This window comes from Agrilus planipennis, unplaced genomic scaffold (genome assembly GCF_000699045.2).
Source record: "Agrilus planipennis isolate EAB-ADULT unplaced genomic scaffold, Apla_2.0 scaffold99, whole genome shotgun sequence".
Lineage (NCBI taxonomy): Eukaryota > Metazoa > Arthropoda > Insecta > Coleoptera > Buprestidae > Agrilus > Agrilus planipennis.
Window position 1 is genome coordinate 860,506 of NW_020442412.1, and position 15,768 is coordinate 876,273.

At 34.6% G+C, this 15,768-nt stretch overlaps 1 protein-coding gene across 1 annotated transcript in view; it reads left to right on the plus strand.

Annotated features, from left to right (window-relative positions):
* LOC108734103 (tyrosine-protein phosphatase Lar-like) overlaps nt 1-13,595 on the plus strand; it is a 652,463-nt gene extending 638,868 nt beyond the window's left edge. Inside the window, exon 8 of the mRNA XM_018465504.1 lies at nt 13,303-13,595. Coding sequence (XP_018321006.1) covers nt 13,303-13,595 — 293 coding nt within the window. The remainder of the gene's footprint in view (nt 1-13,302) is intronic.
* The last annotated feature ends 2,173 nt before the right edge of the window (nt 13,596-15,768 follow it).

Genomic DNA, 15,768 nt, shown 5'->3' on the forward strand with positions numbered 1-15,768 from the left:
TTAATGAATTTATAAATTTTGCATTGGTTCCCATTGAAAATCAATGGAAATTTTTCCTACGGGGCTGTCACTTCATTGCCCCTTGAATCGAACCTGGGTCCCTGGTCTTATGCACCAATACTCTACCACTAAGATACATTAATTTGATGTTATTCTTAGTGGGTAAAATTAACTCAAAAAATTTAATTTACCAATGCAGTTGTATTTGCGATGTCGACATCGTCTGTATGAATCAATTCAAGAAGTAATGGCGACAGTATTGAACTCAATCGAAATATTTAAGATCCGTTGTAGGCCACTTCCGAGACTTTTGGGATTTATCACTTTAGTGGTAATCAAGTCAAGTCAAGTCAACGTAAGGTATAACTAAATTTGTATTCTGCGTAACATATACAAATATTTCGGATTATTTGTTCATTGGATTACCAATGAGGCAGTATGAAAGTATATGTAATATATAATAATAATAATAATAATATGTTGCTTGCTTATGTTTAATACTGTCATACACACATTACGTAAGTTGTCTCGATTAATCACAAACTAAATTAAAAATTCTCCATTATAACGTTGAACTACTTTAGTATGTTGCCCTCTACGGATATTTGTTACTAATTGAAGTTTATCTAACCTTACAGTCATGGGCGTTAGTAGGACATCTGTCACCTGTCCAACTGAACCTTCGTGAAACGCACATAAACCAAACTAATAAGAAAAGATTAAGTTTTTATATGGAGTATTATCGTTTTGGCCGATGATATAACGAGAATGCCCATGCATGGTGCTGAGAACAAATAAGACTAAAATCACGATTAATGTTTAGTAGTTTCGATAAATTACTGTATCCTGTATTTACTTCGTTCCCTTAATGTTGCACAGTGCACCTGTCGGTGAATAGATAACTTCTCCGATAATTCCCTTAAAAATGATTACCATGATTATCTTTCAATAAAATGTTTACTTTTATGGGTTACTAAATGCTCCTTAACACCAACTTATAGTAATTTGCATTTTCGTGTACATAGTTTTGTTTTGGTTTTTGTTAGGTTAGATTAGGTTTTAGGTTGCAAATGTCATATTTAGTTATAAATAATCATCACAATTTTGAAATATAATTAGTTTGCAAATAAAGTTAATTAAATTAAAGTTATATCTATTTTTGGGAATCCAGCAGTTCAAGAGAAATTCGAGTGCAAATTAGATAGCATAACATCGAAATTGTGAAATATTTAGCATCCGACTGTGTTCTATACTTGTCTTCTAGATAAACTTGAAGATTCCCAGAGGTTACCTTGTACTAATCAAATTCTAGCTATAAAATTGATTTATAGGTTGGGAAAGCATTTTCAAATTTAAAACTGATCTGACCGACACTCCGTTAATAGAATTTTAAGTGATTAAATAAATTGAAATAGGAACTGTTCTGATTAAATATCTATTTGTTTGCTTTAAGGCTAGTTGTACGTAAACTTCCATAAACACCGAACATTACTTCAATCTGCTTTTTAATTTTTATGTGGTTAATTTCAGATTCTCTTTCCAAACAGCAAAATTAGCAAAAATTCCTTACACAGTAAAATTATAGTTATCAATAACATTTCTTTTGAGGTTAAGTTTTCCTGTTTTTATTTTTTACCATTACTTCAAAACACTATTCTAAATTTTTGTGCAAATTTTAATAAGTACATTTGCTGTTGCTACACTTTGTAATTTAGATTCGTTGCTTGTTGTAAATGCGATTTCCCTGATCCCGCCTTGGCGAATTAGAGATAGGTATGCGACTAACCTAATTCACTTTGCTTCCGTACATAGTAATAGCTTCTTAATGTTAAAGGTGTGCCCGCAGGTTAAAGCGAGGGACTAATTAGCTCAGGAATACTAATCCTCTCACGTCAGATCCACGACCTCATCATTTATGTTTGAGGTGTTTAGAAGTGTAGTTATGGATTACACGTGGAAGAAATGAAAAAATGAACTTTAAAGACTGTTTTGCTTAAATGTCGATAACCTAGAGGTTAATTAAAATTCAATAGTAGGAATATTCGACATTGAGTCAGCTCATACGTAACATATTTTATTATGGGTGCATGATGAATTACTTTTAATATTTGTTGTATATATTTTAATCTAATTAACCCCTCCGAGTACTACAATGATTATTTTGTTATGCCCAAAGAAATTAATATTAATCAATAATTGAATAATATAAATTTAAAAGATCGGGCGCCACTTTACTAATGCAAAGAACCAAAGATAATTGCTTCTGGGAAAACTCAGCCGAGGGTTCCTGCACTTACCTGATCGAAGATGAGAGCTCGAATTTCTCAAAAGAAATACAAAATGAAAATAACTATATCAATTAAACATATATTAAAAAATCGGTTGTCTGTAAAGTCGGTTTACTGACGATATTTGAACGTGACAACGTCATAAGAAAATACTGATGGAATGGTTTCATTTTTCAAAAGAAAATTTTAATTTTATTTGTTTGATAGATATTTTGTATGGATATAGAGAAGGAGGTAAATGGAAATGTATTATTGTATAGCAGCTGTCCACGCGGACGCATCGCTCACTCAAGTAGGAGAGAGACAAATGTCGAACGCTGCCGAACGCGGAGGCCGATTGTGCCTGTTTGTCGCTCGTTCCACGCTCTCGCTTGCACTTCAAGCCTTAAACGGAACGCCTCAGAGCGAGGTAACGCCGCATGAGTCATGTTTTTTCGTGCGTGCAGCAGGCTCCATCGAATTATAAGACGTTGTCACGTCAAAAAAATTGACACAGACAATTTGTAAGTATGGAGTGCTAAACAAGATGTGGCAATTCCCTACCCCCTATCGGATGTAACAGAATTCAAAGACGATCAACTACAAACTTTACTGTAGTTACCGAAAAGTAGTATCTATATTTAATTTCATAGATGGTAGTCCAGGATGCTAGGGCATCATTTTAGCATTCTGAGGGACCCTGGTTCGATTCTGGGCTCAGTTGCCCTGGTACAAGTTGTTTTGTTGTTTCCTTGGAACTCATAGGCAAACGCTGGAGCAGTAATAATATTCCATAAATAGTCTTTCACTTCTCTTCTGTCATTTTTTCGTCCGTCCCATGTTTCTCACTCCAACCACCACCCACACATTTCCACAATTCCTCAAGAGAGACCGAAGGGGGCCTTCTACCCTACTATCCATCGTAGTCAGGACGGACTACCCGCCTACCAGCAATAGCAGCTGGTATGAAGAAAACAGCTAAAAGTGAAAATAATCTGAGACAGCGCGCCTTATTGGTTTTAAATCGCTTAAGAATAATTATGTTTCACTCACTTCTTTTGTCTCATCTTTTCGTCCATCTCATGTTTCTCACTTCATCCATCATCACCATCCACGCATTTTCACAATTCCTAAAAGGTGACGAAGAGAGCCTTCTGCCCTACTCTCCAGCGTAGTCCTCCAGCTTAAAGTGAAACGAAGCGCGCCTTGTCGGTTTTAAGTCGCTTGTGAGGCAATCAGGCAATTTTGGTTTATTATAACAGATCTAATCGTAACTTTACACGGTCTGCGATCGTCGAATTTCTGGAAAATTCAAATGAATACTCAAACTACCTTAATAAAACAATATACCTGCCTAGCGATTTACAGCAACTCTGTGGCAAATCTAACCTGTTTATGCTATCGGCAGAGAGTTTTGTTATCACCGGAAATCGTCTACCGGAAACAAAGTGCTTGATTTATTATTTATTACTTTCGTTCCATGAAAATCGCAGATGGTATAAAGCTAGCGAAGCATTATTTCCTAAGCGATTTGAATCCGACAAGATGCGCTACGTCTCACTTGTGACTTTTACTTATTCGGGATTCATTACAATAAAGACATATATTTTAAGCTCTCAAAAGGAAAGACGCTGCGAAGCCATGATTCAATTTATATTTACTGTCCCCGTGGAGCTAGAGTTTCGTCTTATTAATAAGGAGTATATATAAAGGTGAAACCATTCACCATAATATCAATTTACTAGGAAGCATCACAAAGGAAGGATCGCTTTTGATTGCTTCTTTACTGGCAAGTAAATTTTTGTCCATCCTATTTTTTTGCTCTACTCAACTATGAAATTTGCGCAAAAGTACCATATAATTCAAAACCGCGGGGTAGCGCGTTGACGGTTTTTTTATAATACTCATCTTTTACATAAACTTGTTTTGTGTGTGGTCCTCAACCGTAACACATCATTTGCTTTGCTTTCCGGTTTAGAGATTGGAAACTGTCTTTTTCCCAGAGTTTTCGTAGATTAAATAATTATAGATGACGTTAAAATGAAACAGTTTACGAAGCGTCAGATGCGTCAATAATTTGAAAAAATACCATGCTGTATTTAAAACAAAAATTAGGGAGCGGGCGAACAGAAATTGTCAATTTACTTCATTTGCAGCATCTTACCATTTTTGTTCTTCATACTGAACGTTCCCTCATACCATTAGTCTTAATTTTTTGGCGTATGACTTGCTTGAGATATTACTCTCTCAGTATCTTTAAGTGTTTAATCCCGTTTAATAAAGTACGTGATAATGAAATGTTTACAATAAGATAATGTACTTAAAATGAATCTTCTAATTATAATGTGCTTCATTTTTCTATATTTAAATATGTACAAAAAGTATGTTCTGCGTTAAATTCACAAACTAAAGTAACAACGAGATTACTACTTACGACAAAACAGTGCATATTGGTCAGAATTGTGTCGAAACTGTCAGATGCGGATCACGATTTCCTTGTTAGACCACTATAGCGCGTCGCAAATAGTTTCGACAGAACACAGGCCAACTCTACCTGCTGCCTAGAACAGCGTCTTATGAACGACTACAAACGACGTGATGAATGCCATCTACAGTACAATGCTGTATTTAGTGGAATCCAATATGTTCAACAAGGTCCATTTACTTGCTTAACTGAATCCGCTACGAATGATTTGCACAGTGAGCAATGGCCTTAATATAATATTTATGTATCTACAACTTGATAGGAATAGCTTGGCATTTGGATGTTTTACGCTCTCCAAAGCGCGTTGGATGCAATTACTTCTGTGGGTGGGGACAGTCAGTTCGGTTCTGATGCTTTCGTAGAGACATGCCGGTAAAACGTAAACTCGCCTATTATTGTTAGAAAATAAAAACTCCAAAAATTTCAATCACATAGATACCTACCTGTAATTAGAAATGCTTCATTTTTTATTTTATTGACTTTAATAAAATATCTTCCACTTTGAATTTAAACACAAACAACAAAATCAACAATAACAACTAGAATAACAATAAAAAATAACAAGGATAACTGATGGTATTTATTAACTAGTAATGACACTTTTAAAGCATTTCAGATAATTGGACGTCTGCTGTACAGAAACTATACAGAAGGGTTCATTATAAAGTTACATGTTACCTTTTATCCCTTCCCTGAATAGTTTAATTATGTTAAGCTTACATAAATATAAAAGCAACTTCTGATAATACAATAGCAATGTGTTAATAATCTGTATTATTATCATAAGTATACTTCATTTATTTTCTCTAGCGATGTGCCCCTTCCAATATCTTGGATGCGCGCTGGCAAAAGCATAGGTAGGGAGAAAAAAGCTCATTATACTCTTGACTCTTGTTCAATAAACATTATTTTTCATACAGTACCTCCCAAAAGTTTTGTTCAATCATGAATAGTAGTGCGAGTCGAAAACAAGCATTAAAGCCTTTAATATGTCTTCAAATATAAATAAACATCTCGTTGATATTTTCAGTGGTAAATGGTACCAATAACAGCACATTTCAGCAATGCAATTGTAGTGGATAAAGTGGTCAATTTTTCCTTGCAGTACTGTACGAATTATACGCTCCTCGCCGGTTAAGAATTTGGCCGAGAGTTGTCTCCTTCCTTTTCTGGCCTAGTGCTGTTCTTTTTTGCTTTGCGCCGGTCATACTGAAGGTCACATCGCTACAGAAAGTAAACGAAGTATAAATGAGTTTTCGTGTAAATATTACTGATAAAATTAAGACTACCAGGAGTAAATTTACTTGCGGACAGTGTAGGCTCGGTATGAAACAAAGTATGAGTATTGAGGGACAAAGTGCATCACTTTCCTCCCGAATGCGTTTCTTCTGTTTTTTACCCAGTTCTCTCAGAATCTCAGATGCCAAGCTATCTCTGACAAGTAGTACTTATTTTGAAATTAAATTGTTCATGCGTAATCCTATATCCCTCTGTTGAAGCCTTAGATCGTTATTATAATATACAAATATGACAATTCCATTTTTTGAAATGCACCTGAAAAGATTTTAAGACTTTAAATTAAAAAAACTATTTTACACGTATTTCACTTTTTCGATATCGGCAATAACTTTAACTCTATGATAAGATATTTTGTTAAATGTCTTCTACAATTCAATGTAAGTAGTGAAATAACTTAATATTAATTCCTCTTTTAAGTCAAATAGCTCTTTCAAACCACAAGGAAATTCAACCCCGAAGCACCTACAACTATTTTAATTTACTTCAATATTACGTTCTTAATTTCTACTGGGACTGTCGTCGTAATGAAGTCACTCTCCGAACTTTTTAAAACTTTTTATTTTATTTTGTCAGAAGCAAAATTTTATCATTCCAGACGGGCTGCAGGAGCTTATAAGTAATTTAAATATTTAATTAGTGCCTTTAAGTCTACAGAGTAAACCAAACCGTTGATTAATTAAATTGGATCGTTTCTTGCTTTATAAGGTGCGTAATGGTAATCCTTGTCGGAAATACAGATTTCCAAAAACCGGAAAATAATAATAAAAAACGTTATTACTATAGAACGTAAATAATGGTAATAGCTGAAATATATAAACAATTGAATCAGATTGCTATAAAAAATGATTAAATATAAATGGTTTTAGAAAAATGATAAAAAACTCCATTCATATTACCTAACTAGTTCACAATTTACAGGATGTTTCTGAAATAAGTAGCAAGCTTGCAGTAGGTGATAGGGCATTATAAATCAAGAAAATTAAGTAAATGTTTAGTGGTCCGAAAGCCCACCATTATAGTGAAAATACAGGCAAGGGCCAGTCCAACCCTGGTAGGAACACGCAAGGAAAAAAGACATAGCAACACCGCATTCAATCAGCTGCTACTTAGCAGTATCGGCTTTGTATTCCCTTTGTATTATTGTATTCATGTATAGTTTGTTACTTTTTAGATTAGATCACGTCTGATTGACGATGTTTATGTTTACAATCATCCTAGTACATATATTAACGTTTAGGTTTGTATTACCTATGTATGTAGACTGTCGAAGTCATTAGAGGTAGGTTAATGTATCACTGTTATAGGTCAGTGCATTATTATTACATCGACTAATGATTGAACTTCTTGATGAACATTTTCCTAGACGCTGAAATGAATGGATCCTTTATCTTGGTCGGCGCGCATCCCTGATCTAAATCCCTTTGACTTCTGTGTATGGAATTCCATGAAGCAGTGCGTGTATTAAACGCTATTGCAGAACGCTAATGATTTGCACGACCTAGTATGATCGTTGCAAATAAAGTACACCATGCCGGACGTTTTTCGGCGAAATAATTTTTGTTATATACGGACGTATGTGTGTGTATTTAGTGGTGTTGTAATGAATTTGTTCTATTGGGAGGATAGAACTATTGGCGAACCACCCATAAAAAAAGTGACGGACCTTGGCAATATCCCAATGGCGGTTTAGAAATTTACCAATCCAGAGGATATTAATTTACCAATTAAAGTTTGTATAACGTTAACTTTTTCTCTCAATGAACACGTTCGTCCAAATGAAAAAAGTTGTAATGCTGCTTATAATGAACAATCTCTAAAGACGTTTTTAAGTCATTCTGTTAATATCTAAATATAATAACGGTTTTTTATACAAATCTTTGGAAATCCAGAAAAATATCTATCTTAGAGAGTCTGGACATCAAACTTATTCTCCTCCTCTACTTTTGCACAAATTGTAGTACGTAAAGAATAGCTCACATTTTACATTTTTATCTTTGAAGTAACTCCTTCCTTTACGAAATCATATAAAAATTCATTTTTTGGGGTTTCCATTTTTTTTCTATTTTATAGCGAAAGTACACCAATTGTCTCCTAACTATATGTGTAGATATCACTTACCACGTATCTATTATTTTATTTTTGCGAAAATATCTCTACCTGTTACTGAACAATTTTAGTCATATTGCTTACATCATTGCAATATTATCTCGCATGAGCTATTATTTTGCATATTTAAAGAAACCGATAACACCTGGGTTTCAACAGTTTTCCGTAAGTATTTGGGAATGGTTCTTAACAAAGGAAATTGCTCATATGGCAAATACCTTACTAAATAGGTATATGCAAATGACACTACAAAACTAGAAATTATCTGTTTCTGTTAAGTCAGGATAAGTCAGGACAGAAGAAGCAGTATGGATATAAAGCAGAGGATAGCCCAGGTTCGAGTCGCCTTCAATAAAAAGAAGTCACTTCTATGCTCATGAACGGTTTATTTAGACATTTGAAAAAGATTGTTAAAGGTGTATGTTTGGAAAAGGTTAGATGCGTTCGAAATGTGATAGTGTTACAGGCGAATGATGAGGATACCGTCGATAGAAAAGGTTAGAAATGAAGAAATATTAGAAAGAGTAAGAGAATAGAGGACTAAAAAATTGGAGAGAAAGGTTGATAGGACACTTTCTCAGGCATGAAGGTCTAGTCACACACATTAGAGGTAGAAACGGTTAGTAGGGGTAGAGGTACGCCAAATAGTTAAAGATGTGGGTTGTTTTAGTTTTAGGGAAATGCGAAGATTAGCTCAAGATGCGAAAGAGTAGAGGTACGTGTCCAACTGCTCTAAGTACTGAAGACCTTATGATGATGTTTATGAATCATTTGATTTAAAAATGAATCATTTAACTTTTATTTACAAAGCATCTGCTGTGAATAATTTCTATTAAAAAAAATGAAGGAATGCGCGTTCATAGGTCAACAATTAATTGCAGTTTACAAATTAAAGCTAATTTATCTGATATTGTGTTTATAAAATCGCGGAGTCCAACACAGACTTTATTTAAGATTATATCAATGTTCTATTCACACCAATGTGAGTTATGTAATTTTCATTTTCCATTTTCATTAGTTGATTTTATTTTGTATATACACCTTTTTGCTAAAACGGTATTTATTTAAATTGAATCGTTATAATTACGATTCGAAATATGTGGAGCGAATATCTATTTTGAAATGCATGTAGAATAGAGTAAAAGTATAAAAGTGACAGCAAAATATGATCCACACCTATTATTTACAAGTTATTGCGCTATAAAATTGGGTTACAGTTGACATGTATAACTATTTATTTATCACAATAAGCATATAAATCGAATTTTAGATTATCCAAACTAGTCGTCAAACTATTGCACAATTGAATATACAAGTAACTTTAAAATCACATACATCGCAATGCCGCATTAATAATAATCGTATCAGTAATTCCCGCGACTTATTTAATATTCAATATATTACAGCGTTTCAGCTTTTTAAAAAGTTAACATTCATTCAACTCAATTTTTACAAATGTATATTCTTGCACTGCATTTATCCTTATGTAATTTAAAATATGGTTCAGAATATACAACAAATTATAAGGTAATCCTAAAATGTAGCATCGTACTACAGATGGCGTTTACCGCGCCATTTGTGGCATTTTTTAAAACGCACTGTTAAGATAGCAGGTAAAAGTTAGTCTGTGTTCTGTCGGAGCTGTCTCCGACGCGCTGATGAGATCTAGAAAGATCGACATCGCGAACCGCGTCTGGCAGTTTCGACAGAATACAGACCATTTCGAATTATTTTATTCGATTGTGGTAACGTGTCTATCACGTTGAGGTTAGCTACGCCGGGATTCATTTCAGCAAGTAGATATCCATATATTTAAATGGACCTTGTTGGAGCATACGTAATCCTCAAATGTAGCATCGTACTACAGGTGGTGTTTACCGCGCCATTTGTGGTATTTTTTAAAACGCGCTGTTAAGACAGCAGGTCAAAGTTGGTCTGTGTTCTGTCGGAGCCGTCTGCGACGCGCTGATGGGATCCAAAAAGATCGAAATCGCAATCCGCGTCTGGCAGTTTCGAAAGATAACAGATCACTTCGAATAATTTTATTCGATTATGGTAACGTGTCTGTCACGTTGAGGTTAGCTACGCCGGGGTTCGTTTCAGCAAGTAGATATCCACACAAGTGCGGACCTTGTTGGAGCATACGTAATCCTAAAATGTAGCATCGCACTACAGGTGATGTTTACCGCGTTGTTTATGGTATTTTCTAATACTGAATTCGTTTGTGTCTATAAATGAACCTGCATCGAAAAAAATTACTACTTTGTTTAAACATTCTTAGGTATTACAAATGGGTAGTAGTAAATTCGGGCGATCATTACGACAGGTAGAAGAATTCATTAGGGTCAAAATGTAAATTCGGCCGCTCCGTTCAAATCTATCGAAAATTGAGTATATTCGGCCGGAAAAATTGCTTCAAGTGGTTATTAGAGAGAACACTTACCTTCTACATATTGTAGTATTTAGATATTGAAATAAAAAGAATATTAAACTACAATAAAATGAAACTTTATCAAAGAATGTAGCAGTTTCTTTCATTAATATGTAGTCTTCTTTAATAAAATGCACTGATTTTGCTTTATTTTTGTCGTTCTCAGTAGTAAATTATCTAATTGAGAGACCACTTACCTTTGTTGCAAAAGGTTGTTATTGATTATATGCATACTCATATGATAAGAGACCTAAGATGTTGTTTCTATTTTCTGGGTCTACCTGGGCCGAATTTTAATTTTTGAGGGCTACGAAACGTTTTCGGATTTACCACTGTAATTAACAAAAAATCCATTAAATCGGCCGAATTTACAATCGCCGATTACATATTACTACTTACAAATAAAGCCTTGTGGTGTAACGTAATTGATAAATGGATAAAATTTAGTATCGTAGCCTTGTTTATTTTTTATTTCTTTGTTTACCTTAATTTCAATGTTTACAGAAAAGGTTTATATTTTCAGTTAAAAAAGTTTGAATCTATCTGATCACTGGATGTGTTGACAAAATTACGTCAATTCGAAAGAGCTTTGTAGTCAAATTTTTCGTTTGGAATTCGTTCTACCTTTTATAAAATATCTACGAAGGTGCTCCCATTACCAGGAAAAATAAGAAATTGGTAGAAAGTCTTAAGCAATGTCTGTAAACAGTTACGTAATTTTTAATATCTCGGGGTTGAGACCTTTTTCTTTCAATTTATTTCACCTGTTTATTTATCGAAGGATTGTGGTGACACCGAGCAATGCGGCCTAGAGACTTACTTCACAGTTTAACATTCGGAAGGACATTGGTTCGAATCCGGGTCCTCTTGCATTGGTCTGTGGTTTCCTAGGCTCATTTAGGCAAACAGGGTTTGGGAAGTTTGCCAGTTTCTTTAAATAAAAAACTTCGTTCTTTAATTACGCTAAGTATGATTTATTAAGCGATGGAGGTACTGTAGAGGATTATTTTTCCCGGCTAATGTTCTCTCATGTAGTACTGTCTATTTTCCTCCCAGACTCTGGGAAACTTTTAGAATGTTACCTTTGGTCGATGGGATTATTGTATGTTATAAGTACAAACGCCTGCACCATCGACGTTAATGTTACGACAGTATATATTTTATTTTTAACTAAAATTTAATTGTTTGGGTCCCTACGCAGGCCAGTAATAATTTTTCAAAAATAATCATTCGCTTTCCTTGTGTCTTTACTTTGTCCATTTAATATTTCTGTCCCCAACCACCACAACCCACCATTTTTAAATGAAAGTTGATGGGAATGAAACAGACAAACGTCCTTTATCTATGGCGATGTGAATAACTGGACAAGATATTCCTAGGAGGATGATACTATCTAAAAAGTAAAAAAAAAGGGACCAGCGTGTATTCGTGTAGACGGGTAAAAAGTGAAATTTCATTACATTGTATATTATAGTAGTATTAAAAAAAATGGCTTAAACTATTGTATTAACTAATTATTAAACACCAGAAAAATACAACTTTACTTCGAGCGGACGAATGCAGAATGTTGGTCTAGTTTTATTAAAAATATTTACACTTTTACCATACAAAACTGTAAAGGGGAGTTACAAATCAAAACAAACACAAATGCATACTCAATACATATGATTACGGTACAGCGTAGATGCAATCTGCTGACAATTTGTCGAAATGGCAATTTTCGGATTATTGATTGCTATTAGTAGGTTAGCTTCTGACGCCTTTTCAAAAGATTCCATTTGGACACTTCCACCACACTTGGGACAAACGTGACCCGTGACGCTGTGGCGCATGACGTCACATTTTTCGGTTTTATACCGTAGTAAATTTCCTTCTCATCGTCGATAAAGAAGTTTCACTTCAATAACAATTCGAAATAGAAGTGAATACCTAAGGGAGGGTACAAAGACCAGCAAAATGAAAAAAGTTGAGACACTACCAAAATTGGTTCAAGATTTGTTTACCCAGCAAAGTTAACTTTTCGGTGTTAGTCTGCGCATATGACTTATGACCATCATTAGAATACCAAAATTTTGACAATATTTTGTTCTCAATCATAAGGACAATGATACCTATAAACATAATAATTTTGTTTTACATGACTATTTATTTTTTTTTTATTTGATAATAATCGTAATCATAGGTAATGATAATTTGTTCGAAAGAAACAATAAATATGTCCTAAAGCACTTATGAATGGTTTTAGGCTCTAACTAAAAGGGTTGAAGACGGAAAATTTTTCATGAATAGAACGTTGACTGAACGAGGAGGGAGTGTGACGTAAAAACCATTCGAATCTATAAAACCCACCTTTTTCTTACATTATTTTACGGAACCTTTGCCGAAGGTCCGCCAGTGTTACTGTTCAGGATAGGGCCAATTTTTATCGACAATTGTGAGGCAAAGGAGTCAGTCGAACCCTGAATGAAGTTTTTATCTCTAATGATTGATAATCGTAGGCTTATCTTCTCCTCTACATGAGTATCTAAAACCTATAAACCCGTTACTCTCGAATATATATTATATTTTTAATAGAATGCATTTTAAGCAGTTTATATTGAAGAAACTACATACAAATATCACATTATACTGCTTTTTTTGTATTTCAACATGTACTTATCTTCTATGTTAAAATAACTTTTTTTTTTTAAACTATTTAAAGATATGTTTTACAGCTCTACCTATCCAGCCATCTAAAGTTCAAGTATCAGAGACTACAGCCACTTCGGTCAGGTTAAGTTGGTCTTACAATGGAACAGAAGACGTACAATATTACGTTATTCAGTTTAAGCCGAGATATGCAAACCAAGCTTTCAGCGAAATATCTGGCATTATTACCATGTACTATTCAGTTCGAAATCTGAGTCCCTATACAGAATACGAAATGTTTGTCTCTGCTGTAAACAACATAGGCAGGGGGCCGCCGAGTGCAACTGTCACCGTTGTTACAGGAGAAACAGGTGGGTAATTATCTGATAGAAATTAGTTGCATATGTAACACAGTCTGGCACGTGTTTAATTAACTACTTCTTTCAAATCTACATGCTAACACCAGGCACAATTTGACACCTGAACGGTTTCGTTGATGGTTTACTGTATAACACCAATGTCCATTTCACCACTGTGAATGTCAAGTTAAATTTATAAACATGCTAGGAAACATGAAAACCACGTGTTAAACATGATGCCATAAAAATTAGTTTGGCTCTTACAATACATTTCACACATCGGAATCAAATATCACATGCATGCTAAATGATAATGAAATATTCTGAAATGGCAGTTTGTTTTAAAAATGATATAATTTCAATGTATATCGGTTGTATCTGTTGTTATGTTAATTCGTATTGGCAGCTACAAAATTAAGTATCAAAAAGCCTTACAAGGTAACTGTAAAGTAGGAAAAAAGGGGGTCATGATGGGGTAGCTAAAGGAAATAACAAAAATACAGCATAACAGGTAAACGCTTTCGCGACCAGTAGGTAAACTGACGCTGTCCTGATTCGGGTCGAAAGGCTGTCGATATTTGAAGATGCTTTCTAACGTTTCGCTAGCAGAAGTGGTAAACTAATTCAGAGATCCTTCCATCTGAAGCTGTCCATGTCCAGCGTGGATTTCTTCTGCGTCACACGTTTCAAATGTCCTACCATTTCGTCGTTCTTTTTTGTTGTAAATATAGCTTCTCTTAGGGTTTAAAGGTAAATCAATTGTAACATTACAATATTTTGTCATTCTTAACATAACTCTCTACTGCAGTCTGAGACACTGCGTATGCAGAAGCAGCTTTTTTATAGCCCATTTCTTACCTTAATACATTATCTACAGTTGTTTTTGTAGTATTTGTCGACCACTCTCTTCTTCTGTTTTTTGTTTTCTGTTTATGTACCATGGTTTTTCATTAAAAATAGTAATATAGTGTTACGTATTTGCAAATACAAATGAATCCACACCCACTACCCCATCTTGCTCCAAAGGTTAACTTATACCAAATGAAGTTAAACAACACCATATTTAAAAAAAGACACATTGGATGGCCATGGTTACGTTACACTAAGGACGTTTTCCACTAGACAAAGACGAGACGCTAAACTATTTTTTGGTTTGTAAGCAGTCTTACACATATCGTCATACCTTCATCAATAAACATTGATAAATATTTCTTCTTACTTAAATAAAAGAGTAGGAATTTTTATTTTTAACTGACTTGGATTTGTGACTGAGGAATCGTGGTCAAGCATTTAATCATAGAAGCCAACTGAGGTAGCTGGGTTAGGTGTTGATATAAGATATGGTTGTTCATATCCTTAGTATAAATTTGCTGTTTTTCCCTGCCCACCTAAGAATTGCCATTTGACACTGCTTACACTTGACTTTACGGGAATCATTGCCCAATTTGTCAAAAAAAATCCATTCACGAGACTTTCTTTTTAACATAATTAAATTGTAATTGTAATGAACAATGAAAGTATTGTCATTATTTCTGTAATAAAGTACTACTCTGACCCGTGAAAACCAAAAATCGAAACCGAAGTAAGAAAAACTTACGCGCAAATAAGCTGTAAACAAAGCGTCACGGAAATTGTTGAATACCCCCGAAACCGTGATCGGCCTGGCCGACTAGTTGGCCTCTATACAATCGACTAATCGGCTAGTCGGCCAGTCGGCCAAATTCACAGTCGGTACAGGTCGGACGAAGGAAGCTGGCGAGCGGTTGCGCAGGTACTTTCCCATTTATGACGTATTTGGGTAAGTCACTTGGAACCGATACACAAATAAGCTTTTAGTTGGCGTAAATTATAGTAATAATACGGATAGAACAGTAGCGTACTAGAAAATAATGTAGAAACATAACTTACTAAAAAAAGAAACAATAAACCTATAGTTTTGTTTTATAGTTAGTTTTCACATTCACTGTCATCAAGGGAATCTCTATCACTGTCACCAACATCAACAATTAGTTCTTCTGTTTGTATGCCTATTACTTGCTCACTGATCCCTATTTTTAAATATTCAATCTACGCAACTGATAGGAATACTGAAGAAAGAGGGCTGCAATCGTTATACCTAAAACTGCCTACTTTTGCTAACGCGCATCCACGCCATTTTAAAATTTCCGCCAGCTTCCAGCGTCAGGCCTGTAC